Here is a 26,623-nt window from a genome sequence, read left to right as displayed (position 1 = left end):
AAATATCTGTTTAAACTATAAAACTATCTGCTATAACCGCCCAAGATCAATTTAGAAAATGGCCTATTAGCTTGAAAAATAGCTATGTATAGGATTTTTACAAGTTTAATAGTTTTTGTAAGTGAGGTGTAGGTAAGACTATCCTATTAAGGTATGCCCCGCATATGATTTCATTCATGTATTAAACTTGATTGATGGTTTCGTATCGTGGTAACCATGGTAACTCAAAGTAATGGTTTGATATGATATTTTTAATTAGTAAAATATGTTACAAATAAATTTTGCTCTATATACATGATATGAAAACTAATATAATGTATAATTAGAAAAAAATGGAAATACAATCTATTGGTCTCAATTTTTACAATTTGTTCAATATATTTCTAATAAACAAATTTCAGAAACAAGATTGTCAGTTCTATGCTAGTACTCCACTCAAAAGAACTAACTACGTAATTACTATAGCATCTAAAGCCTCCTCTGGGATTCCCGTGATATTCATTCCAGACAAGAGTTCCATGGAAGCTTGAACCTGTTCTGGGCTGTATAGGGCGAATACAGGAAACAGGGGATCAGACATCTCAGAGATAACCAAGTTTTTGAAATGGAAGATGACTTTTTTGGTTTTCAGGTCGACGATTATCCAATGACGTTTGATTGAATCAAGAAGAAACCCATAATGAAGCCTAACTACCATAGTGGCAGGCGTTGGTGTGCGATTTGACAAAGGATTATGTGTCATAAGTTGGCCATTATGCCACGTCTGTAGGCATACCTTTCCGCAGATATGACAACCACGTGCACTTACTGCCCATGCGTATGGAAATGCATCCACAGTGTATCGTTTATCAACACAATCAATTCTCGCAAGGCCCATTTCAAAAAGCATTGTCTGTCGGATCAAGCGCAAAATTTTGTATTGGACTACAACTTCCCAGTAAAATAGGCCAGGCTTGTTGAAAGATTTGGTTGCTATCGTTCCTTTGTAATTTCTGAAATGTCCTGCCTCAGGTTCCCGGAAGCTAATCCCATGTCGCTGTTTCATCGTCTTCACTTTCATCACCTTTTCATCGCCAGATATGTCCATTGAATTATGCGCAACAGACGAATCAAAGGAAATGTCGACACCTTCAAATATGAAAAAGATATTAAAAGAATTTGCTAAGATTTTGGTTTTGAATAATTAAGACTAATACATTCAAGTTATTCAATTATAAATAAAAGAAACAAATTTAACTCGACTAATAACACATATAACGCGTTTATGAAAAATTAATCGAAGGAGTATCGTTTTCCATTTTTATCTACCCATTTTAACCGTTATCAGGCATTCCCCCGTCATTCTTATATACAATATATTATCTACAGTTTTTGCTAAATGTTTCTATTAAAGGTTTCAATAGAATTTCTGAGATTTCTGAAACATCTATGTTAATCTCCAGTTTCTGATCACAGGGCTTATGTTTCGTTTTGTTTGCTTTGTTTTGTAGACTGAAAAGGGGGGGGGGGCGGTAATAGGGCTCCGTTAACCTGTTAACAACACCTCGATATTGTCAAAAACAGTAAACAACAGATGAAAAAATACTGATAACAGTTAACACAGTGGGTTGACAGCAGTTAACAGTTTAAATTTATCTCAGATAACAGTTAACAACACCTTGAAAAAGGAAAAGGCCAAAAACAGGTTAACATACAAAGGTATCGCCCTCCCTTTTTTTTTAGACTGCTTGTGTACCGCCATCTGTATTTTGACAATGGTTTTGTCAGTTTACTTCTTCCAATGGTTTTTTGGTTACACTGCAGTGAGGTGGGTTTTGTTGCTTACTACTAAAAGCCTCACTTTGACTTTCAGATGAAGAACAGCAATACAAGCGCTGATTCATTGATTGTTACTTGCTTTACGTACAAAGGAAACCATTGCATGGAAATTAATAATGACAACAATGTAACAATAAAACGTTAAATATATTATCTGCGATGTTGGTTGATCGGGACGATCGGCGGGAAATTCAGATAGCTCTTTGAAAAACACGTTGTATAGGTCAGAAATTTTCCCTTGCAACATGCCACTTACATGGACCTCTCAAAGAGTTGTAAAACAAAATATTGTACAGAACGCATGACACTCTTACGATACGAGGCATGGATTTTTCGTCACCTTTCCTGGCGGACGTGGTTGCGTATCAAATTATCAAACACACATTTACAGAGTAGGGTTATATTGTCAGACGGATGTGAGAAGTTCATTTATTTCTATATTTGTATACCTGAGTCAGCAATAAAAAATATTAATACTGAAGTAAAATGATAAAACTATTAATGCACATACCAGTTGTTGAATAGATTAGAACATACTGTAACGTGTACACAGGGTAAGCGTGTCTATTTCAATTTAGAATGAGTACGTTACCAGTTTGATACTGGATCCAAAATTGCTCTATTTACAAAACATATAACAAATAATCTTTATTCAAATATATACGTCAATGAACCAAAATATGTACAACTGCTCTTTGCAATCTTTAATAAACTATCTATAAACTATTCTACTTAAAGTATCTATATACAACTGGTACAAATTTGTACTCTTACAAATTTGTCCTTGGGTCAGGAACAAACTTGTCCTCCTGGTACAATAATGCACCCTACAAGTTTACACACTTGTCTTTGTTCCTCTGGTACAATTATGTACTTTACAAGGTGGTCACACAGACTCACACTTGTCCTATACGGTACAATACGGTTCCGCTTGTAAATGTACAAGTCCGTATTTATAACAGGCACCGACCTGTTCTTTATTACTCTTAGTAATAATATTTAAATATATACGAGCGAGCGATCTCGAATATCACCGTACCGTGGTCTTATGTCTCTGAAGACTTTATGACAATCGACCCTGAGCTAGGAATCTCTCCTGCTTATATACCCCAATGGTAGCCGTACCATTATTATAGGAGGGGTGTTCTTCCAAAGTGTCTCATTACTCGTATTGACAGTTTCCTTTGGAACACCCCTTCACGTTTGACCTGACCCAAAGTTTACCCGCGAAACATCTTACTCTTTTCTATGTTTTATTACAGTATATATACAATGCATAAAATAAGGCTTCTATCGAACTGTAACCAATGTAAACAATTTAACCTTAGATACAAAATCATCACATAACCCACGCCTCAAAAACACATGCGTCCCGCATGTCTAAAACTAACTTTACAACAGATAAAACATAGAAGTACTATATACACATTTTTGTTCATTTAAATATACTAAAACTATTTAACAATGTAATCTGCCATCCAAGCTGGTTTTCGCCTCGTACGACGCCCTTCAACACTACTTTCCTCAGTTTCTTCCACAGGCAACGTTGACTCATGAACAGCAATGTCTTGAACATACGGAGTTTCTATAGGGTCGTTTTCAGCTGTATCATTTTCAGTGTCTAATGGAACAAAAGTGTTATTATCTGATTCTGTCCTTAATGTCTGTTTGTTCTTTTTCTTAAGTCTGTCGACATGTATGACTTGTGGTTTACCTCTGTATCCACAGTCAACTTTATATGTAAGGTCACCATATTTGTCGAGAATTTTGAAAGGACCTTTCCAAAAACTAGTAAGTTTTGAAGACATCCCAGGTTTCTTTACTGGGAAATAGACGTATACCTCATCATCTTTTCTGAAATTTTGATATGACAATTTGAGGTCGTGATAGTGTTTCTGTCTTCGCAATTGCCCTTTTATTTTACCTCTGACAAAACTGTGGGAGTGTTCTAACTTCTCTTTAAGCTCCCAAGCCAACTTGTGTGCAGGTATATCTTTAATAATCTCTTTTTGTAACATTTTGTCAAGGTTGTCATTTACTACCTTGTTCAAATGATATGGTGTACGACGAGGCGGTTCTTTAAATGGCCTTGCGTTTCCCGTATTGATTTCGTGTTTTACAAGATTGGTCCTTCCCAAGTCAACATCAGAAGAAGCAAACAAGTTCTGATTTTCTATCAACAAAGATTTTACTTTTTGTTTGTCTTTCGAAGTCAATTCATCTGATGTCCTGTCTAACAGATCTTGTAAATCTGGTCTAAGTCCGTCATGTTTCTGTTCATTTGAACTAATATTACTATCTAGTACTTGTTCAACACCAGACATTTGGGCTATAGTTGTACCAGGATAGATTGTCTTAGGATCTAGTTCTGTGTTCATTAATCTAACAGGGACTTTTTCGCCTGACCTTACCAACGTTCTAGCAGTCAAAATGTAGTCTTTCCCTGCATGCTCATTTGCTTCTAACAAAGCATTGTCAGCAGGTAATTTTTGACCTTCTGCTAAGCAAACCGTGCCATTAATGACAATTTCTGACCTTGGCGGTATGACAACCGCTTCTGAAGCAACCACTCGGTAACAGCCTATTGATCCTTGAAACCACAAATCTACCTTAAAATCCCCAATACAAAAGTGCCCATTCTTAACATCAATTAAACAATTATGTCGTTTCATGAAGTCTAAACCAAGTATACCGTCAACTTGCAGATCAGTCACAACAGCTTCAGTTTGCAACATATGCGGACCGAAATGCAGATTGAACCTGCCTTTTCCACGAAGCTCTAGCTTATTGCCACACACTGACCTAACAGTTGTCTTAACTTCGCTTAGATATGATTTATCTAATGGAGTCAACATATCATATAACTTGGAAGATACCAATGTCAAAGTTGCTCCTGTATCAACCACAAACTTGGCTTCAATGTCTCCTACATTTAGTTTGACATACATACCAGCATCTTCAGATGCTGTTGTAACCGCACCTTCATTTGTCTTACGGTTATTTTGTTTCCTAGTTTTCATTAATGTTTTGACAGACCCATCCCCCTTATTTCTATTATAATGGTTCTGATTTCTTCGGGGTAGGCGACAGTCCCTTGCTAAATGACCAAATTTGCCACAATTGTAACAACCCTTATTTGTCCTTTTACTTTGGGTATATCCCGTTTTAGCATAATAAGGCCCCGCATTTGTACCATTAGATTTTAATTTTGTCATTTCAGTCGTAAGAGTACTTAGACTTTTCTCAATTGTTTGCATCCATGATGCTATGTCTTTGTTTGGAGAGTCACTATTTGTAATCTTTTCTCCCCTACTTAATTCATCATCGTTATTAGTTTGCCGTAAATAACCTCGTCCCTCTCTCACGTTATTTTCGGCTTTATTGTAAGCCTCTAGTTCAACGGCAAGTCTCACGGCATCATTTAAACCTTTCGGTCGCGATTGTTTTATTCTAAGTCGCATTTCCGAATCAACGAGCGCGTCAATAAACTGCTCTTTCCCGAGAGTTTCACGTACGTCCAATGGGGCAGTAGGATATGCCAAGTTGGACAATCTCCGAATTGACTGGCCTAATTCGGGAAGAGATTCGCTGGCTTTTTGACGTCTTTCTTTAAACTGAACTCTGTATAACTCAGTTTGACTAGAAGGCGCGAATCGCTCTTCAAGTGCGCTGACTAGATCGGAAAAGTTTTGTCTTTTCTCACTTGGTAAATCTCCAAGTACAGCCTGTGCTTGTCCCATTAACGATACCGCCAAATATAACCCTTTTTGGTTTTCCGACCAATTATTTACAAGTGCACACATTTCAAAATGGGACAAATAGTCCGTCCATGATGTGCTACCGTTATATTGACATGGTTTAATTTTCACACCAGAATTATTTGTGTTACCAGTATGTCGGTACTTTGATTTGTCAGTTTTGTCTTTTTCCCTAATGTAACTATTATCTATGGGTAAAGGCAAAGTGTCCCCTTCCTTTAAATCAATTTGGGAAAATTTAACAGTTTTGTGCGTATTCGGGTTGTTGAATGTTGGTAAATCAACTTTCACATTATCTCCCTTTCTTGACAATAAGGACCCTCTTGATTCCAGACCCGAATCATTTCTTGTTATAAAAGTATCTTTTGGACGAACACCCTGATCTTTAGGTGTAGACGAAACAAAAATGTTTCTGTACCTTGTTTCTTCCATATCTTCAATTTGTTTTGTCAATTCGTCATCAAAAGACATTTTTGTACTTTAATTTGCGATATAATCATGCATACAATATAATAATGTCAACACAATGTCATAAATTTACAGTGTAATAAATGTCAATCAAAAACTTGCCTGTACCACTATCGATCGTTAATCCCTAATGTAAATAATAATCGTAACTTAACCGTGGGAAATTTAAAACGTTAACAGGACAATTTTGATCTGTGTAAAAGTGAACAGTTTGAACAAAAACGATATGTGCAAAAGTGAACAGTAAATTCTCACAACACAGTTTGGATATAAGTTTATTAGATGATCAAATTTGGATATAATCTTTCACTGTGGATTTAAAAATGAACAATTCGGATCCCACCGCTAGCCACCAAATTATGTAACGTGTACACAGGGTAAGCGTGTCTATTTCAATTTAGAATGAGTACGTTACCAGTTTGATACTGGATCCAAAATTGCTCTATTTACAAAACATATAACAAATAATCTTTATTCAAATATATACGTCAATGAACCAAAATATGTACAACTGCTCTTTGCAATCTTTAATAAACTATCTATAAACTATTCTACTTAAAGTATCTATATACAACTGGTACAAATTTGTACTCTTACAAATTTGTCCTTGGGTCAGGAACAAACTTGTCCTCCTGGTACAATAATGCACCCTACAAGTTTACACACTTGTCTTTGTTCCTCTGGTACAATTATGTACTTTACAAGGTGGTCACACAGACTCACACTTGTCCTATACGGTACAATACGGTTCCGCTTGTAAATGTACAAGTCCGTATTTATAACAGGCACCGACCTGTTCTTTATTACTCTTAGTAATAATATTTAAATATATACGAGCGAGCGATCTCGAATATCACCATACCGTGGTCTTATGTCTCTGAAGACTTTATGACAATCGACCCTGAGCTAGGAATCTCTCCTGCTTATATACCCCAATGGTAGCCGTACCATTATTATAGGAGGGGTGTTCTTCCAAAGTGTCTCATTACTCGTATTGACAGTTTCCTTTGGAACACCCCTTCACGTTTGACCTGACCCAAAGTTTACCCGCGAAACATCTTACTCTTTTCTATGTTTTATTACAGTATATATACAATGCATAAAATAAGGCTTCTATCGAACTGTAACCAATGTAAACAATTTAACCTTAGATACAAAATCATCACAATACAAATCAATGAGCAAACTTTTCATTAAAGACAAAAATATCAACAATTACATGCCACCATATTATCATCAACAATGACAAACACCCATACCATGCATACGGTATAGTTTTCTATAACAAATCATGAATGCATAATCCAATACTTACAATTGACATCTCCATGCATGATATCTCTAGGAGTAATACGACCCACAATGGTTACATCTGTAATTGAAAAAAATAAATCATTTTGTAGAATTTGTATCTGCTAGACTGAATATCTGCTCTTAACTTTATTATACTTTAGAATATGTTCATTTACGATTGCCCATGGTTTTATAAGAACTATATATACATCTTGTGACAAACAGAAGGTATTGGACACGTTGCCACGTAAAAACGCTTCATTTTAGAAATTCCCTTTGCCAAATCAATTGTTTGATTATCTCAATGCCAGCGACGTCCATTCTGAACCTTTTGATTGCGCGGGTACAAGTTTCTTGCATATATAATTCTGATGGCTGGTTTATAACCGATAACCGTAATGTCGCTAACAACATTGTTTTTTTTACGAAATATCGCAAACATCAATCAATCAACTGAAATAAAAACATAAATTTACTATGTAGATGCGAGGGTGATTCTAAATAATTAACAAAATGTGAAAAAAGCTTAGACACTCTTTTTAATTGGGTTACGGCTATGAAATTGTTGATACGTTCAGAACTACTAGTAATACAGATTATGTGTATTGAACACTCATTATATAAATGTATCTAAACTAGTTGATAAACACCAGACACATGTTTTGTTGTTTATTACAAACACTATTCCAAACAATATCGTTTTATGTGTATATATTACTTTCTATACTAAGTTATAGGAAAATAACACTCAATGAATTTGTTATTATAAGCTGTTGATAAGACAAGTAGGTATGGATAATTGCGACAAAACTCCCACGACATTTATTAAAAGGGAAATATCGAACAATCCTAGAAAATCAACTCAAGATTTGAGTTGAAATCAAATAAAGGATGCCAAAGATACAGTGCTGCTTACTATTCTTTAGTTTTCTATGTTGTGTCGGGTGTACTATTGTTTGTCTGTTTGTATTTTTCGTTTTTAGCCATGGCGTTGTCAGTTTATTTTCGATTTATGAGTTTGACTGTCCCTCTGGTATCTTTCGTCCCTCTTTTAAATCTGCTTCACATTTCAATATTTAACTAGAAATTGACTTGAAAGGCCGGTTGATTTACTTTAAGATAAACAGACTAATTTTCCATTGTGAACATTTCATTTAAATGTAGCTACATTCCAACATAATTTGTACATGAAGTATTATAATATGTAAAATTTGATATCATATGTCGCTTCTGATCATCATTTTATGATTTCCTAGAGATATGTGTTGCTTGTAAGAAAGTTTTAAAGTCGTGTTATCTTAATGATCTCTCAATATTGTGTGCAGGAATATGACAGTTGTTTGATGTGTTTGATGTTTTGATTTTCCCATTTATTAAGGTACTTTCCGATTCGAAGTTTCCTCGGAGCTGGATGTTATTGTGATTTTACTTTTACATTTGTTTGTCCAGAAAATCTTGTTTTTATTTAAAAACACTCACATTCGATCAAGTGACAGGATTAGAAAAATCAAATGTAAAGATGGTTTATAAACTCTGGTGATGTCTCAGAGGGTTATACATGAGACATTTACCAACCCACTGCGATATATTAACTAATTCCTTTTTACCCTTCCAGGAAGACTGACTTCTATCCGGGTTTTGCAGCAGTTTGTGTTATTCAATCATTGGGTGCTTTTAAAGCGCTTTGCGGAATGTTGTTTATCTGTCCGTTTGTTTTGTTTTTCTATAAATTTATCTAATTTTCTTGGATGGTTTTATATTGAAACAGTTGTATCGTCTTTCAATTGACCATTAGCATTCAAATAAAATAAAACCTACCCGAGTTAGTTGGTGACACCAAGTTTCTAGGTTGAGGCGTATCTGGGATTCTTGCAGACCCTTAAACAAGCAAGAATTAAGACGTTGAACATATTATTGCATTGGAAATATTATTGAAAAGATATAGGACAATAATGCGATAAAAGTGAAAACTATGGAAAATTTGTAGAACAGTTTGAACTTCAATAGTTTAAGTGGAAAATGTTTCGAAATAACATTTAGTTATTTAAAAATTAAAGAAATCACATTTATCTTCCAACTACAAATGGTTTATTCAAATTGTTGGTTGAAGTTATTAAAAAATATGCAGTGAAAATGAATACATGACTTACTGTAAGTAACAGATTGTCTTCCAGCACCATGGGAGATTACATTGAATCGGTACCCATCAGGATTTATGCTATCTCCGTTGATTAAAACTGTTGCCTTGTGTTTCCCAAGTTTTGCAGACATGAAGTACACCTTGTAACATCCTTGTTTGGCTGTAAAATCTTCAACTGTAGGTCGGTGAATCTTTCCATTTGGATCTTCAATTTCAACTCTAATGTCGACACCACCTTGGTTATATAAATGAAATATATGCATTTAGATCGTTATATACCATTTTCATGAGCGTAAATCAAACTTAAAAGCTTGTTAAATCTTTTACAAGCGCCCCTTGATCATTAAATAATACTAAACAGTGGCAATGTAATCGTTATTTGGAACAAACTTTCAAAAAACAATCGTTTCTGTAAAGTTCAGTACTGAAGTTTAATACTAGTACATCTAAACATTTGGTATTTGAAGATCAAGACAAAATAGTTGAAACCGTTTGAGGTCATATTTGCCTGAAGGAGTTTATAAAAAAATTGGAAAGATAAAAAAAAAGAGATTATAGGCTCATAAATGTTACGACAGAAGTTTTTTTCACCTACATAAGTCTGTTCAGTAACACTTGATACAAACGAGCTTAAAGGCTAAGACGATTTTCAAAATCATCGTAAACCAAAAAATGTCAAGAGCTCTATTGCGAAGATCTTCTCGTCTATGCATACAGATAGAAAAACATAGGTTTTCAAATAAAACCAGGTCACGAATTTAGAGTTTGTATAATTGTTGAAAATAAAACAGTTTCCCCATACATCGTTTTCTGTCACAACAGGAGAAAACAATTAATGTATCAGATCAAAACAGGTTCAAGCGCCCATTAGTTAACTGAAAAAAGGACTTCATCACGTTAGTGTCTAAGCACTGAAGATATCACCAAAAACTGCCAGTCGAAAGCAATGACAATGACCCGGAAATAGGAATTAAACAACACTGCTCATCAATTTAATGGTAAAGACATGTTTCTCATGTAAAAACAAAAATATTTATAGCAGAATACAAATCAGTGGAAGTCAATTTTGGCAAATCCAAATCTCCTTTAGATAAAATTATAAGAAGGTTTATTTAATGTCACAAGTGGTTGGTTGGATTGATGTTAATTGTCAAGTGGCAAGTAATAGTATTGAATTTATCATCCTATAGGGAGAGCATGTTTTAATGTGATGTTATAAAATCTATAACCCGCTTTGTACTTGGTCGACCATCTGAAGTGGATTTTTGACTCTTCGTGAACACTTCACAAGATTACAGCACATAGTTTACTGTCACCATACTTCGACAAACTATTTAGATTCATCACCGATCTTTTATAATTGCTCTAATTCACGAGACCACGGTTTGGAAATAGTGAAACAAGCACTTCAAATATCATGTTTGAAAGTTATATTATGTTAAAAAAAACCAATAATGCATATTTCCTAAGAAAAGGGGAAGACATTTGTCTTCTAAAACTACACGAAGAAACCCGGATTTCGATTTATGACTTTTGAACACCGGTATACTTTTGTTGCCTTTATTTACACTGACTAAAATATATGCTAGACTGAATGATAGGAATAGTTAGCTTATACCTTCTACTTGAGGATCACCGTCAATATTGTATAGAAAGATGGTAATAGGAACGTCCTCTACGTCAGCTGGTATGTCACTCATTGTCACATTGGTTTTTGGTATGTATAGCGACGAAGACCATATCTTTCCAACATTGTTTGCAAAATGCTTGAAATCTTCTCCCATATTGTCCAGATGAAACTGTAATTGTAATTTAACCAAAGACTTTAATTACTTTACTACTTCCTCTACGGTTTTTGGAATCCTTATTTTTTTGTACTGTTTATTTAGTTGTTTGCGTTTGTCTAGTTCTTTAGTAATCTTTACAACAGTAATTGAAATGCTGTTAGACACAATTTGCTCTGGATAGATAAACTCATCATAGATACCAGGATTTTATATTAGCGCCAGACGCGCGTTTCGTCTACAAAAGACTCACCAGTGACTCGAATCAAACAGGAAAGATACATACTGAAAAGCTATAGGCAAGCGTATGTTCTTGAGAACCGTATCTATTGGTGTAGTTTTGATCTTAAGTGTCGTGTAGATGATTTTACATTGACCTATGTGCTTGCTGTGTTTGTTTATATAGTTATAGGAAGATGTGGTATAAGTGCTAATGAGACAACTCTCCATCCAAGTAACAATTTATAAAAAAATAAACCATTATAGGTCGAGGTGCGGCCTTCAATTATTGTCTAATTGTCACATACCAAAAATATTCGGTTTTCACTCCTAAATTGCATGGGAATGAAATAATACATTAAACTGATCAATGTTCTTTTTCTCTCACAAAAGTTTAAAATGTTACAAAAAACATGTGTCAATTCCTTATTTGATATTTTACTGCACCGTGTATCATTATTTATATAGAAACCCCCTAACCTTGGCAATCAAATTTCATTTTTCAATTCAAATCAATGTAAAAGACGACACTTGAAACATTATGCTCATACACTTAAATATATCCTGCAAGAGTTGACAAGGTCAAAAACTGAAGAGGGCATAAACAATTATAGAATGTACGAAAAAGATGCGAAAGATATACCATTTTGTTTTGTATCAGAACATAGCCACACAATAAATATAATATACGTCCAAACTGACAATGCCTGCATAATAAAATACACAAATAAGTAGAAAAATGAATGATTACGCGGACATAATTGTTTATTTGGAATCGGACTACATTCAATTAGCACAGACTATATGAAAATTTCTTTACCTGAACATCAGCGTTATCATGTGGATTGACGTCAAAATGGCGAGTGTTCATGTCTTTCAACCTATCAATTACTTTATCTTTAAAGTTCATAAACTCTGAAGGGGTTGCATATGTTGACACGCATGTTGCGAATTCGTTAGAGTCATCTAGGTTTCCTTTGTGGAAATTAAGAGAGCTTAATTGATCTTGCAGTCGTTTTTTCTTTACGCTTACTGCATTCAACAGCTCGTTTTTTACTTCTTCTTTCCTTTCTTCTAATTTCTTTTGACATTGTCCGAAAGCAACTTCAATGTCTTCGACCATTTTTTCTTGAACTTCGTCAAGGTTGGCGATTATTCCATCCACAATATTCAACGTGTCCTCAGCTGTCAGTTGTTTGTGTTTAACTTCTGATACCAAAGTGTCCACCGTTCTTTTTGTTTCCAGATATACGTCCATAAGAGTCCGAAGCTTGTGTCCCTTACTTTCTGAATGGAACTGGACAGCACAAAGAGCACAGACCGGTTTATCGCAAGTGTTCGAGACACAGTAATATTGGAACTGTTGATCTTCATGACCTTTGACCGAACAACGCTGAATGGCTTGTAGTTCTTCTATCGTACAGTCCTTGAGGTCGTTAACATTTGTTATTTCATGCCTCTTGGTGACCTTTGTTTTCATGTGAGCATCGGTACAATCATTGCAAAGAAATTGTGAACACTCTTTACATCGATGTGTCCCGCGTCGCTTATTAGAGCATTCATCGCAGGTTATTGCAGTTTCGTTCGCTTGTACCTGCAAATAATTAACAAGATATCCCCTGCAACCATCTTTTTCAAAATTCTTCACATCTCCATTTGGAACCGGATGCGATTCGTTGCATTCTGGACACACCACTGAATCACGTGTTTTCAGAGACTCCATGCAAACTTCGCAAACACAATGAAGGCATGGCAGAGTTCTAGGTATATGGTCAGTCTCATTGAAATCCTCATTACAGACATAACATTCAAGGAACTTCTGCCGGACATGCTCAATTTGCGGCCGGATGGAAGTTTTACTTTGTACACGAAATGGTTGTGTCATTACCGGATGGTAAGTGCCTGTTGACATTTTGACCTTTGTAGAAATACAAAATAATAAATTAATAATTAAAACAACATATCTTAATACATGTAGGTAAAACCTTCCTTAAATCTAAGTTTTCTTGAAAATATATGGCTAAATTTCACTATGGTATAATGACTGAAAAGACGCAAAATATCTACTTATTAGACAAAAGAGAAAAAACAAGTTGCAAACTACCTTCTAATGTAAACTTTACCTGAGCCGGCAGGAGGAGGTTGAAACAAAAGAGTTGAAACCTTTGTTTCGATAAAACGATATGTAGATTTAATCAAAACATATATGTGTGTAATGAAATATTTGCATGATATCAAACTAAGCAAGAATTCCGAAATATCAGACAAAATGGCGTCATCGGGTGTTAGTTCTGAAAAATCATAGAAATTTGCTGCTCAAGTTTATAAATTTCATATCAATCCAATCAAAATAAAGGTATTTTGTATGTATCTTTCAATCCAGTTCAAAAGTTATAAAGACAATAAAACAATACATTTTTGTAAATAAAAGACGTTTAATGAACTTTCTCGATCACCTACCTTTATAGATAGTTCTGTACTTATAAATGACGATCTAGATTCTCGGCCAAAAATTTGTTGTTTTACTTTTCGAGTTCGATTTCCATGTATCAATTTCACGTTGCTATTAAGGTTATTGTTACGCTGAAAGGAATCACAAACTATAATTTCATGCCTCAAGAACAACAAAAAGTGAAGGTATTTGGGAACTTTGTTGACTATCTTGATTTTAAATAATACCTTATAAAGTTTTTTGTGTATTGATTTCAATATCCATTGTTTTTTAAAAGTCAAGAGTGAAACATTAAAAAAAGGAGAATCAGAATTTCAATCAGAAGAAATCCCTTCAAATTCTTATCGTGGTATGTTTAATTTATAGTCTATGTGTTTTTAAACCTTTTTATTTCATTACTGATTTTTAACTGTTTTTGGTGATAAATTGGTTTGACAAAATTAAAAGTTCATGACAATTTTGATTAAAATGAATATAATTATGATATTCTTTTATTTTGAAATTTTTTTAATATACTTTGAGTTTCTGAAAAAAAATAAACATTCAAAATATGTCAGCAATGTATCATGGTTTATTTTTTTTGCAGACCATTCTCTGAAACAATATATAGCCCATCGACTTCTTCATTATAGCTGACACATGCATTTCACGACGCTTTTTATATGTACAGGGTAAGTTCGTTAAATTTGATTATTTATCTAAACTAATTACATCCACAGGTAAACAGGAGTAAAGATTTAAATAAACAATTAATTTCCCCATAGGCGACAATGGTAGCCTTTTTCGAGATACAGACTTTAGAAAGTTGATTTTTTTAACGAAACCTTGCTAGAATCAAAGAAAAGTTATTAGGACAGTATTTTTTGGTCCCAAAAATATAGGTTCGCGTTGCTTTTATTAGCTTATTTTGTACTTATCTCCCATGCCTATCAATTTTGCCCTTAAAAATACGTGTCTTGTCCTAGCGTTAAAAAGTCATCTCAGTGCCTTTACGGAATAATTTTTATTTTGCCTTTTGTATAAAGCAGAGTGCACGAAGTCTCTAATAATAAAAAACAACGGGCGCACATATCGACCAATCAGGATTAGTCATACTCTTAATTCTGAATACCATGTTATGCTCATAAAATGGCTGCGCCCATAAAATCTAATGGTGTATTGTAACCTAAAACTTAAAATAAAATGTAAGTTAAATGATGCAGGGCTATTGTTTTTGTTTCTTTATAGTAAACCAACAGCAAAAAGCTTCACGAAAAACTGAAGAAAGTAATGCAAAACGATATGCATATTTTTTAAGTTGACATAGTCTTTGAAAAAAATGTCATATTAATGAATGATAATGAATGAAAACTTTGGTTTACACAATTATTGAAATGCATATACATGTACCCATAATAATAATAAAAAAGAGGCAATGAATAACTTTGCTGAAGAGAACTTTTCCTGATTGAATATACATCCAACAAAATATATAATATGATATAGTTTATATTAAAACATTTAGGAATACAAAAACAAGCTTCAATCCTCAACAACAAAGATGGATACTAGACGATCAAAAGACTTGTTTAAGAAACCGACATCAATAGCCATATGTATTCCAAACACAGTTGTCGTGCCAAGTGATGCTGCAGTAGATGAAGAAAAGATTGTCCTCACAATAAGACTTTATAACGATGAACTCATCCCAATATATGATGGTAAGACTCATTAACAACGTTCTCAAAATGCCTTGTTTTTGAAAATTAAAAACACTTTATAATGTTCTTGCGTCTTCATCTAGAACGCTCGCAGATATACTTATACATAAAAAACGTAAAGAGCTATATGAACAAAAGGAACCCTGAAGCCTCGGTAACACCTTACCGGATAGCACTAACGGACGCCTAACGGATGAAAATAAAAGTTGTCCGTTGACAAAATTGTTATCCGTAGGGAGTATGTTGGTGTACTGACTAAATAAAACGGACGCGTAACGAATGCATAACGGACACACACCGGATATGCAACGTACGAGAAACGGACTGAACGGATGTCGAACGTACATTCAACGGACGAGTACCGCATAAAACGGACACATAACGGAAGCGTATACCGGATAAAACGGATGAACAAGCTATACGGAAAAATTAAAGGCGACAATAATAATACATGTAAATCGCATCAATATTCAAAATGATTCTGTATTACTGGTTTTGGTTTCTTCTTCAAAATGCCGCCAAAGGGCAGTGTCTGGCCTGAATAAGAGCTGCTTGATTGTGAAGACGTGCCTTTACTCAAAGATCGATTATGAATAATAAGAATTCGTGAACCTTAAGAAACCTGACATACCAATAATTGGCATTTCTGATACGAAATTTTCAATTGGCTTTTATACGTTTCAGATCCGTTCATCATCCGTTTTATCCGTTTTTCGTCCGGTAGAAGTCCGTTTCACATTTGTTCAACATCCGTTTTATCCGTTACACGTCCGCTAGAAGTACATTGGTGAATTTATCTGCCAGACCTCTAACGGATGTATAACGGACACGTAACGGATACAAACGGAAACGAAACGGACGAGTACCGTACAAAACGGACGCCTACCGGACGTTCAACGGACAGTTCATCCGTTGGACGTCCGTTCAAAGTTTTGAACATGCTCAAAATTTTCCACTGGACGTCGACGGATAAAACGTACGCTAAACGGACATGCAACGGATATGGACGGACGTCTAACGGATAAGAACGAACGTATAACGGACATGAACGGATTGAAAAAAAAGTTATCCTTTAGGCATCCGTTCGAGCTATCCGTTAAGGTGTGACCGAGGCTTGAAAGAATAGCTAAAGTCCTTTTTAAAAGTAAATATTTCCTTGAAACCTTAGTTTCTGAATGATTGCTTTTGATCCAGAAAGAAGAATGCATAAGGATGAAGATACCGAAACGGAAATTTAAATACATGATATTTTTTGAAAAAAGGTTTCACTGAAGACTGAAAGAAGTTAATGATAAAAATGTCTATTTATTATAATGTGAAACGATATAACTCCACCTGTGTTGTTACACATGAACTTATAGACAGACAGACACATACACATTCAGACATGCATACAGACATTGGGACAAAAATACATACAGACATAGAGACATCAGGACTTGAATACAGTGCAAATAGACAAACAGGATGAGGTTTCAGCCATTGTCAAGATGATATCAACAATAAGGTTTCCTCTAGTATTTCTAGAAAATGTTGTCTTTGTTATCCAACCTGTAGCCCTTCTTTTGTATAAATAGATATTTCATAAAGTAATTTGAAAGGCATCATTCTACAATTTATACGGAGAGTCGTCCTTAAAACTATATACTCGAGTAAACAGGACTTAATATAACAGTTCAACAGCAACATGAGCAAGTAAGATCTTTTTCTATTTATAGCGACAGCAGACATAAGTATAGAGATATTAGATCCAGACAATGATATACTACGCCCTCACGCAGAAGATTATACTGACAAAGATGGAACGTACAAAGTATACTTCATTGCTCCAAAACCAGGGAAATATACTGCGCATGTGCTAGTAAACGGGAAATGTATAAATACAGCAGGTTACAAATTCAGTGCTTTAGGACAATATTCTTACAACAAAAGTTAGTTGACATATAAACGAAATACTAATATATAAATCCTTTCCAGTAGCTTTCTTTGTCGAAAAAGGATGTAATTTTTTTCTATTTGTTTACTGGTCATCTTTTTTTTATATTTGCATTTGCATAAAAAAAATAGAGCATTCGCACTGAGTAAGAAATATTCCATCTTGATCGGTATTGCATTCTGTACCTTCTTATACACTTGAATTTTTGGTAAAAGAAGCAAACGAAAGAAAAACAACGTAACAGAAAGTAACATTTCGTCCTTATTAGAGACATCTGAGCTGCAGGAATTGAACGAAGTATGATGAATTTAATTTTGCGGAAATATTTGGTTGAACGTATATATCATAGAATGGTTATTGCACTTATTTTGAACAATTCTATTTGCAGGAAAACATTCTTTTAGGAGTTCTCCAAGGCTATATACAGGTAACTTAGTATTGTTAAATAAGTAGCATTTTAACATTAGAAGTATTTGAAAGAATCAAAGATAAAACTTCAAGAAATCACTAGTCAACAATTTAAGATGAATGTGTGAATTTAATCGATTTGTTTGAAAATAAATTTAGATTAAACTTTATTAAAACCAATAATGATCATGTTATTTGAGCTGATTGGGTTTATTTCTTCTGCAAATGAAGATACTAATGCACACACACACAGTTTATTTTCTTTCAACTAGGAGACATGCCTTCCAGAAGTATTTCAAGAATGACTACAGGTAATTTACTATTTAAAGTTGCGATGACAAAAGATAAAAAATGTATCTTCAGATATAATTATATAGACGTAAATTTAAAGTAATTTTCTTAAATCTGGAATCGATGTATATTTATTTTTTAAACTGACAGCAACTATGTATACATACAAAAAAAAAACTGTAACAACAAGTGCTTGAACTATGCTTGAACATTAACAAATACAGTGAACACACAAGGAGAGAGTTAATGTTCACTTATCTTGATGTGTGACACTTATGGGTTGAACAAGCGCATCGGTGGTGTCGTTGTTGTCTACTCTCGTCGACTGAGGAGACCGTGGGTGTGATCTCAAGACGGATCAAACCAAACACTAGAAAACTGATATTTGCTTCTGATGTCAAATAGCCATTCATCATCATCATTTTGTATGGCCACTATATCATTTTGTTACCTGTTACAGTAGATGATTTTTTTGTTTCTCCTTGTTAATTGGCGTTGTTTATCTTCAAAATATACTCTGGATTGACGTTTATTTTATCTTTTACCATTTTTATGCCCCACCTACGATAGTAGAGGGGCATTATGTTTTCTGGTCTGTGCGTCCGTTCGTCCGTCCGTTCGTCCGTTCGTCCGTTCGTCCGTCTGTCCCGCTTCAGGTTAAAGTTTTTGGTCGAGGTAGTTTTTGATGAAGTTGAAGTCCAATCGACTTCAAACTTGGTACACATGTTCCCTATGATATGATCTTTCTAATTTTAATGCCAAATTAGAGATTTTACCCCAATTTCACGGTCCACTGAACATAGAAAATGATAGTGCGAGTGGGGCATTCGTGTACTGAGGACACATTCTTGTTTTTAATATTATATTCTTGTGGTCCCGAAAACCGCGCACGTACATCAGTAAGTAACATTTTCTACTTTTTTGTCAGGGATGTTGTCGTCAATGTCATCACCTAGAATTTCTGCTTTGATGTCATCACGTTCAGCAAAATCAGGTAAACCTTTAACTAAGGTAGCTGCTATTTGTCACAATATCCTTCTCATATCATTATATTTTTGTAGGATATATTTATTTTAATACGACAATACATATTTCATAGGGGATATTAATCCTAAAATGAAAACCCCATCGAATTGAAATGGAATTTGTCAAGATTGATATACTATATGAATGATATGCTTATGGCTGACAGCACATTTTCCCTTCTCGCTAGTTAATAACGATGTTCAAAATGTTTAAATAGAAAGAACATTCACTTATGCTTAGAACCTACCAAGTCAAGTGGCCTAATGAAACAACATGAATTTTTGTAAATTCAAATGTTTATGCAAAGAATATTTTGAATACCATTGTAATGTAACAACATAATAACAACGTTCTTGACGTTGCAAACACTGCGACCAGTCCTTATGCAATTAATAAACCACAATCATTTTCAAAGAATGTTTTAATCTTTTTTGTGTATATTTTTTATTTAGCTTAGTATGTGAAATTATATTCCTGTTTTACTTTCAGATGATATTTTGTATCGTGGGACACCAAGAACTTTTAAAGGTACCTTTGTAACAACTGAGAATGAGGAGTCACCCAATAAATATATGTATTGTAATTTCCCTGTACAAAAACCCTTTTTATATGGAAGTGTGTAATTTCCCTGTACAAAAACCTTTTTATATGAAAGTGTACAATAAGAGAGTTTAGTTGGATTTGGCAAAATTTTTAGGAATTTTGGTCCTCAATGCTCTTCAACTTCTTACTTTATTTAACCTTTTTAACTTTTTTGGATTCGACCGCCACTGATGAGTCTTTTGTAGAAAAAACGCGCGTCTAGCGTATATACAAAATTTAGTCCTGATATCTATGATGAGTTTATTTACAACCACTGGGTTGATGCCACTGCTGGTGGAGATTTATTTCCCCAAGGGTATCACCAGCCCAGTAGTCAGCACTTTTTGTGCTGACATGAATTATCATTGATATAGTTATATTTATAAATTGACTGTTTACAAAATTTTGAATTTTTGAAATACTAAGGCTTTTCTACCTCAGGCATAGATTACCTTAGCTGGATTTGGCAAAACTTTTAGGAATTTTGGTCCTCAATGCTGAAAGGTTGAAATCTCGTTTTTTATAAATGACATTAAGAGTCAATTAATTGAAACAAGAAATAATCATTTGAATTGCTCTAAGAACACATCGTTTAATTTACAGGTGTAGTAGCGACAAAACCACCTTCACGTCTGACTGTTTTAGGTAAGTTTGAAAATCCAGTAACAATTGCATTTACTTTCAGTACATTAGAAGGATAGGGTATATACATTTTTGAAAAGAAGTAAAATCACACAAATACTGAACTCCGAAGAAAACTCAAAATGGAAAATCCCAAATCAAATTGCAGAATCAAAGGCTCAAACACATCAAACGAAAGGAGAACAACTGATATATTCCTGACTTGGTACAGACATTTTCTAATGTAGAACATGATAGATTGAACCTGGTTTTATAGCTAGCTAAACCTCTCACTTGTATGACAGTCCCATACAATTCCATTCTAGAGACAACGATGCGTGATCAAAACAAATAGACATAATAGGTAAAAATGTAAAACAAAAAGACAGCAGTCAACAATGTGTTGCAATCCGAACTACTAAAAAACAAACAAATATGTAACAAAGAATCACACAATAGACCAAGTACATCAGCCAAAATTACAGACAAGAATACACAAATTTACCATAATACAATAACACAATGAAGGGATGTACAAGTACAGAGCCACGTAATATATGTAACAAAGAAACACAAAAAGGCATAGACAAAGCACATAGCAAAAATGAAAGACAAGCAACAAACAAGTTTTACAATAGCACAATAATGAAAGACATGAATACGAGAATATCATAAACATTTAGGACATAATGTAAAAGTACCATATGTATCTTAATCACAATGATAAAACAAATAAATGTTTAACAAAGAAGCACAAAAAGACATATATTAAATTAAACAACCTCATTCATTATTTCTTATTTTTTTAATTTTGTTTTATGTATGTTAAATTCATCCATAAACGATTGAAAGATAGTAAGTACTGGGACCGAATGGTAGAAACATTGACTATAACGTACAATCGCGTGTTTGACGTCAGAATGTATACGTCACAAAGGTAGAGATGTAAAATAATGTTGTTTTGAAAATAATGATAGTCCATAGGTATAGTCGACTAATCTGTCATAAGTAGGGCGTCTGTTTCATTGCATGGGATGCATAAATATTCAGTCACGTCGGATTAGAACAGAAGGTTAACCCCAATGCCTCTTGTAAAGTGAGTGCCACATACCTGTCTAATTAACATAAACCGGACATCAATTTCATCAATAAACACACCGATGCATCTTCGCTAGGAGGGAGAGGAAATCGGATTGTAACCATTGGCTAGTGAAGATGATACCAATGAAACTATTGGAAAAATGTAAACTATGTAAACTTGGAACAGGGTAAACATAAAGCATCCTAGGATAAACAAAGAATTCCATGGACACTGTACATCAATCACGTGATTCCATAGTTATATATCATGTCTTTGATAAAGTTGTCATAGTGAAAGTAGCAATAGCAAAAATGTGTGATCTATGACGTCTTGTAAAAAAATCCAACAGGATGAAAAAAACCAATGATCAAATGCACTGACAAATCATATAAAAAAAACCAAAAAAACAAACACAATACACTTTATAAATTACAACAAAAATCTATGTCCGTCCCTGTAATGCATTACTTAGAACAACTGTTCCTTTAACATAAAGTGTTTACCGGATTATATGTAACGTACTTAGATAAAACTCTACCAGTCTAGGCTTTATATCACTTGCAGATGAGTCTTTACAAGATGCACCCATATACTCTGCCAGAGATCAAGTTGACACGGATAGTAAGAAAAGTATATCTATTAATAGTAATGTTATTTAACCCTGGTATCAATGTGACAGAAATTAATTGGAAACAAATAATAAATGCTCAATCATAAACTTCTATATTTGGTCTTTGTCAGTGATAATGGACTTTCCGTCCAATCTTAGTGCCAATGCAGGCATAAGACTTCCTATGATTAGAATAAGAATAACTTAATTTTCGACATAATTAGAAAATCAGGATTCATGAAAGAAAGAAGTTTACGTTATAGGTTGGACATCTTTTCAACTCGCTTTGTTCGTAGAAACACGTCCAACTAAAAAAAAAAATCCACAACACTGAGAATGCCAAATAAATTATTCATAAATATTCTAATCGTTGTAAGCGACGAGACCGTTTGGATTAAATTTTAATATATCAATTTTAAGGGTTACTATAATTAATGTTAATGTTTCTATAAGGGACTCTCAAAGAACTTTATTTTTTTTTAAATGTACTTAGTCATTTTCTGAATTATTAAAAAAAAATGAAATTCGGAAATTCTGTACAAAAGAAATAATCAAAATTATTCATGTTTGCAGAAATACATTCATAAAATGTTATCATTATTACAAATTAATCTTATTTAATTGCAGATTTCTCTACACGAATATATTCTGAGACCATAACGGAGCGGAATTTGTTGTACAATGACGTAAACTGTAAGTTTCAAAAAATGGGGGGGGGGGGGGGCAGTCTCAAGACATATATTGAGTCAAATAATTGTACTCATATTCCTTTAGCAGGACTTGTTTTGGAAAAAAAATTGAAGTGGTGTTTTGATTGTTATGTATACTTGTCCATTATTCGTCCATCCATTTTAGAGGATTTAAAACATTATTTAACTTCAAGTTTGAAATAGAATCGTCGATGTTTTTTTTTCTCTCGGCCAAACGAACGGTTGCATTTTTCAATACATATGACTGATCTTTGAATTTAGAAAGTTCTGTCCTCAGTAAAAATTAAAAAAGAAAGAAATTTAACCCTCACTGGAATTATGTTAAGAGCACGTGATTGCGATGGGAAACCTTTATACTATCTTGCAGTACTCTGTAAACTTTTCAATTTTCGGTTTTTAACTTTTTCAAGGTGTTTTCTGTTCCGATTTGGCGTTTGATTTTGTATTGTTTTCTTTAAATTTCTTTATATTTATTGAACAATATTTTTCCAGTTTGTCTCCTATAAAAAGGTAAATTAACTAAAACAGTGTGTGTATTATTTTCACTATTCAAGTCTATATTTATACATTTTCAGGCATAAGTATAGCATTTGATGCAGCTGTTTCTCATCCCTCAGTAGAAGTGTCACGTGACAGTCTTACGTTGGCTTTAAAATCGACAAAGCAAATATATGGATCTACTCCAGGGAAAACCGGAACTCGCAGACTTCGTTTATTTCCAGGAACTATAGGAACACGATCCTTCAATAAACCGGGGCTGTTTTATTGGGAAATTTCCGTTAAATTCAAAATCTTGCGAGTAATTCGACGGACAATTTTATTTGAGATTGGTCTAGCAAGGAATGACGTAATCGATAAAAGTTTTAGAAACGACCGTAGTCCGTTCGCCTGGGTAATCAGTGGAAGTGGTTGTCACTTATGTGGGAAAGTGTGTCTTCATGGATGGCATAATGGACAAATGTTAAGTCATTATCCATTCAGTGATCGAATTCCCTTAGCCATCAGATCATATTCTAAATTACATTACGGATTTTTGCTGGATACGTCTAAAAGACACTGGATAGTTGTTGATTTAAAAGGTAGAAAGGTAGTGGCTCACTTCAAAAACTTAGTAGTTTCACCGACAGAGCCCCCATTGTGGCCAGTTTTTGGTATATACAACCCAGAACAGACACATATTACCATGGAAATATTCTATGGGTCTGATGTCAGTCGGATACCAGAGGAAGCTTTAGATGCTCTTTCTATTTAGCTGTGTCGCATCTATCAACAAATGAGTCCTTTCATTTATAGATATGATGGCTCGAAACTTTTGAAATATGACATGATGTCGTTTCCAGGTTTGCAACTCGATTCTTTAAAATATCTAACAGGAAGAAACAAATTTTTGTTCAAATAATATTTTGAAAGAAAACACCGATTTAGTTACTAATGTTGTGAGTCAATAAACGTGTCTAGATATTTATCAGGTAATAATTGTTGACAATCCAATAAAAATCTTTTGTCAACATTGTAGATTTCAGCATTATATTAACGTAATATAGCGTTTCATTTAATCCACAGACCTCCCAGTTCTTCTACAAATGAAAGTAGGCATGTCATTCACTACTGAAATTTGTTTTTTGGATTTAGTTTTTGACTATCATTTTCAAAAAGTATTGTCATTTAGTTCAGTAGAAAGAGAAAAATATGAAACTAATATAAAACGTACAAACAGACAGAGTTGATGATAAACAGTACAAAACACTAGGTTAGTACATGCGGGAAAAAATCAATATCTATTGATCTTAACTCTGATTTTCAAACCATTGTTAACTTATTGTCAAGAGTCGTATACATTTTTAGCCTTAATACTTCAACATTAGCAAGGTTGTTTTAATTTTAAATTTCATATTCATGTATTTCTGTTTGTTTTCCTCCAAAATAGACCAAAGCAAATAGTTAACTATGTCGGTGCATGCATCATTATAATCACACAATCAAGCAAGATACAATTTTTATTATGGACTTAAATGTCTGAAAAGTGAAATAACCGGTAATCCTTACCTTTACAAAAGATTTAATTATGGCTTAGAAGCCTGACCAATTTTCAGTTTCAACATAAAATGTTTTTATGTGGACTGAGAGTAAATGTAATTGCAATGTTTCAAGATATAAATGATCCATTACTATGAGGAGCATGATATATAATAGAACAGGAACTGCTTACCTTCTCTTTCATGCAGTCCACCTGCAATTCTGTAATTAATGCCGTGTTATTTATTTTACTCAATATTTTATTTCTATGTCACAAATCAATAAAAAAGAGGCGAAAGATGCAAAAGGGACATTCAAACTCATAAGTCGAAAATAAACTGACGTTCTTATATTTATATACATGTAGTAATAATTCGCAAACACTTCATGCTCTTCAACTTTGCAACAATTTTGATCTGAGCGTCAGTAATAACTTATGTAGATAACACGCGACTTGCGTATCGAATTGTAAGCCTGGTACCTTTGATAAATATTTAAACAAATTTTTACAATTTTGAATTTAATAGACAGAAATACAGTGAAAACATAAGAGTTAACTATGTAAAGTATGGAGCGTTCCAGTCCCGGTCGAAGATGAAGTAAAGAATCAAATCTGTTCTTAAGATTGTTAAGTTATTTTGTTGGCACTTTTGATAGATACAATTTGAAGATATTCACGAACGACTAATCTTGCTGAAAGATCAGTGTAAGTTTTTCAAATCTGTTTGATTGAATGACAATATCTCAAGTACAATTTACAATAAGGGAAAACGGCCTGTTGTTCTAAAGTTCTCCATCCGGTGACACAATAAATACAGAGATAAAGAGTTGATGATAAACAATACAAAACACTGGGTTAGTACATGCGGAAAAAATTAATATCTATTGATCTTAACTCTGATTTTCAAACCATTGTTAACTTATTGTCAAGAGTCGTATACATATTTAGCCTTAATATTTCAACATTAGCCAGGTTGTTTTAATTTTCAATTTCAAATTCATGCATTTCTGAAATATTTTCTACCAAAAATAGATCAAAACAAATATTTAGCCACGTCAGTGAATGCATCATTATAATCAGACACAATTCAAAGGACAATTTTATTTATGGACTGTTAAAATTTCTGAAAAAGGAAATAACCGACAATCCTTACCATTACAAATAGTTCAATTATAGCTTAGAATAATGATGAACAATTGGCAGTTTTAACATAAAATAATAACATGTGGACGATAAGTAAATATAATTGGAATGAGGCGAAAGATACCGAAGAAACATTCTTCTAGTAACTCATAAGTTGTAAATAAACTAACAGCACCATGGATTAAAAAGAAAATGACAAACAGAAAACCAATCGCTAGTACACAAGACACAATATACCAATCTAAAGAATAAGCAACACGAACCCCACCAACATCTCAGGGTGTTCTTATGTACTCTGAAAGGATTAGCAGAATCTGCCCCGTATTTGGCACCCGTTGTATTGTTCATGTTAGTACAAACCCGGTGATAAGTTTAACTAGGTCGTCCACATTCGATGAAAAAAAAAGTGGGGGTTATAGTTACGATAAACAGAACATATCCGCCATCATCAGTGAAAAGGATATTTCATTATGGTCAACCAACTCGTGATTGTGTCCGTAAAATTTACGAAAGGATGATTTCAACAACACGACTTGGAACTCTTGGTTGAATAACTTCCTGTTGAC

General features: G+C 33.8%; 2 protein-coding genes across 3 annotated transcripts; one reads left to right on the top strand and one right to left on the bottom strand.

Moving 5' to 3' along the window:
- Positions 1–230: 230 nt before the first annotated feature.
- Positions 231–13,626, bottom strand: LOC143083086 (E3 ubiquitin-protein ligase TRIM45-like). Its single transcript, XM_076259291.1, has 7 exons — positions 13,604–13,626; positions 12,301–13,398; positions 11,096–11,276; positions 9,488–9,712; positions 9,156–9,215; positions 7,360–7,416; positions 231–1,128 (listed from the first exon to the last, which is right to left on the bottom strand). The coding sequence occupies exons 2-7, from the start codon at positions 13,390–13,392 to the stop codon at positions 449–451; spliced, it is 2,295 nt and encodes a 764-aa protein (XP_076115406.1). The 5' UTR covers positions 13,393–13,398; positions 13,604–13,626; the 3' UTR covers positions 231–448.
- Positions 13,627–14,208: 582 nt separating this feature from the next.
- On the top strand, positions 14,209–24,308 carry LOC143083085 (uncharacterized). Of its 2 annotated transcripts, none has more exons than XM_076259290.1 (12): positions 14,209–14,281; positions 14,519–14,603; positions 15,437–15,632; positions 17,351–17,563; positions 17,957–17,995; positions 18,249–18,287; positions 19,196–19,261; positions 19,783–19,821; positions 20,479–20,520; positions 22,142–22,198; positions 22,815–22,880; positions 23,473–24,308. In XM_076259290.1, exons 2-12 carry the CDS (start codon positions 14,595–14,597, stop codon positions 24,147–24,149), a joined length of 1,443 nt encoding a protein of 480 aa, XP_076115405.1. In that variant the 5' UTR covers positions 14,209–14,281; positions 14,519–14,594; the 3' UTR covers positions 24,150–24,308. The 2 variants fall into 2 exon arrangements, with proteins under 2 accessions (XP_076115405.1, XP_076115404.1); XM_076259289.1 differs by having other exon boundaries at positions 22,142–22,207.
- Positions 24,309–26,623: the final 2,315 nt, after the last annotated feature.

This window comes from Mytilus galloprovincialis, chromosome 7 (genome assembly GCF_965363235.1).
Source record: "Mytilus galloprovincialis chromosome 7, xbMytGall1.hap1.1, whole genome shotgun sequence".
Lineage (NCBI taxonomy): Eukaryota > Metazoa > Mollusca > Bivalvia > Mytilida > Mytilidae > Mytilus > Mytilus galloprovincialis.
Note: the sequence above shows the minus strand (reverse complement) of the source record. Positions and strands in the feature narration are given on the sequence as shown.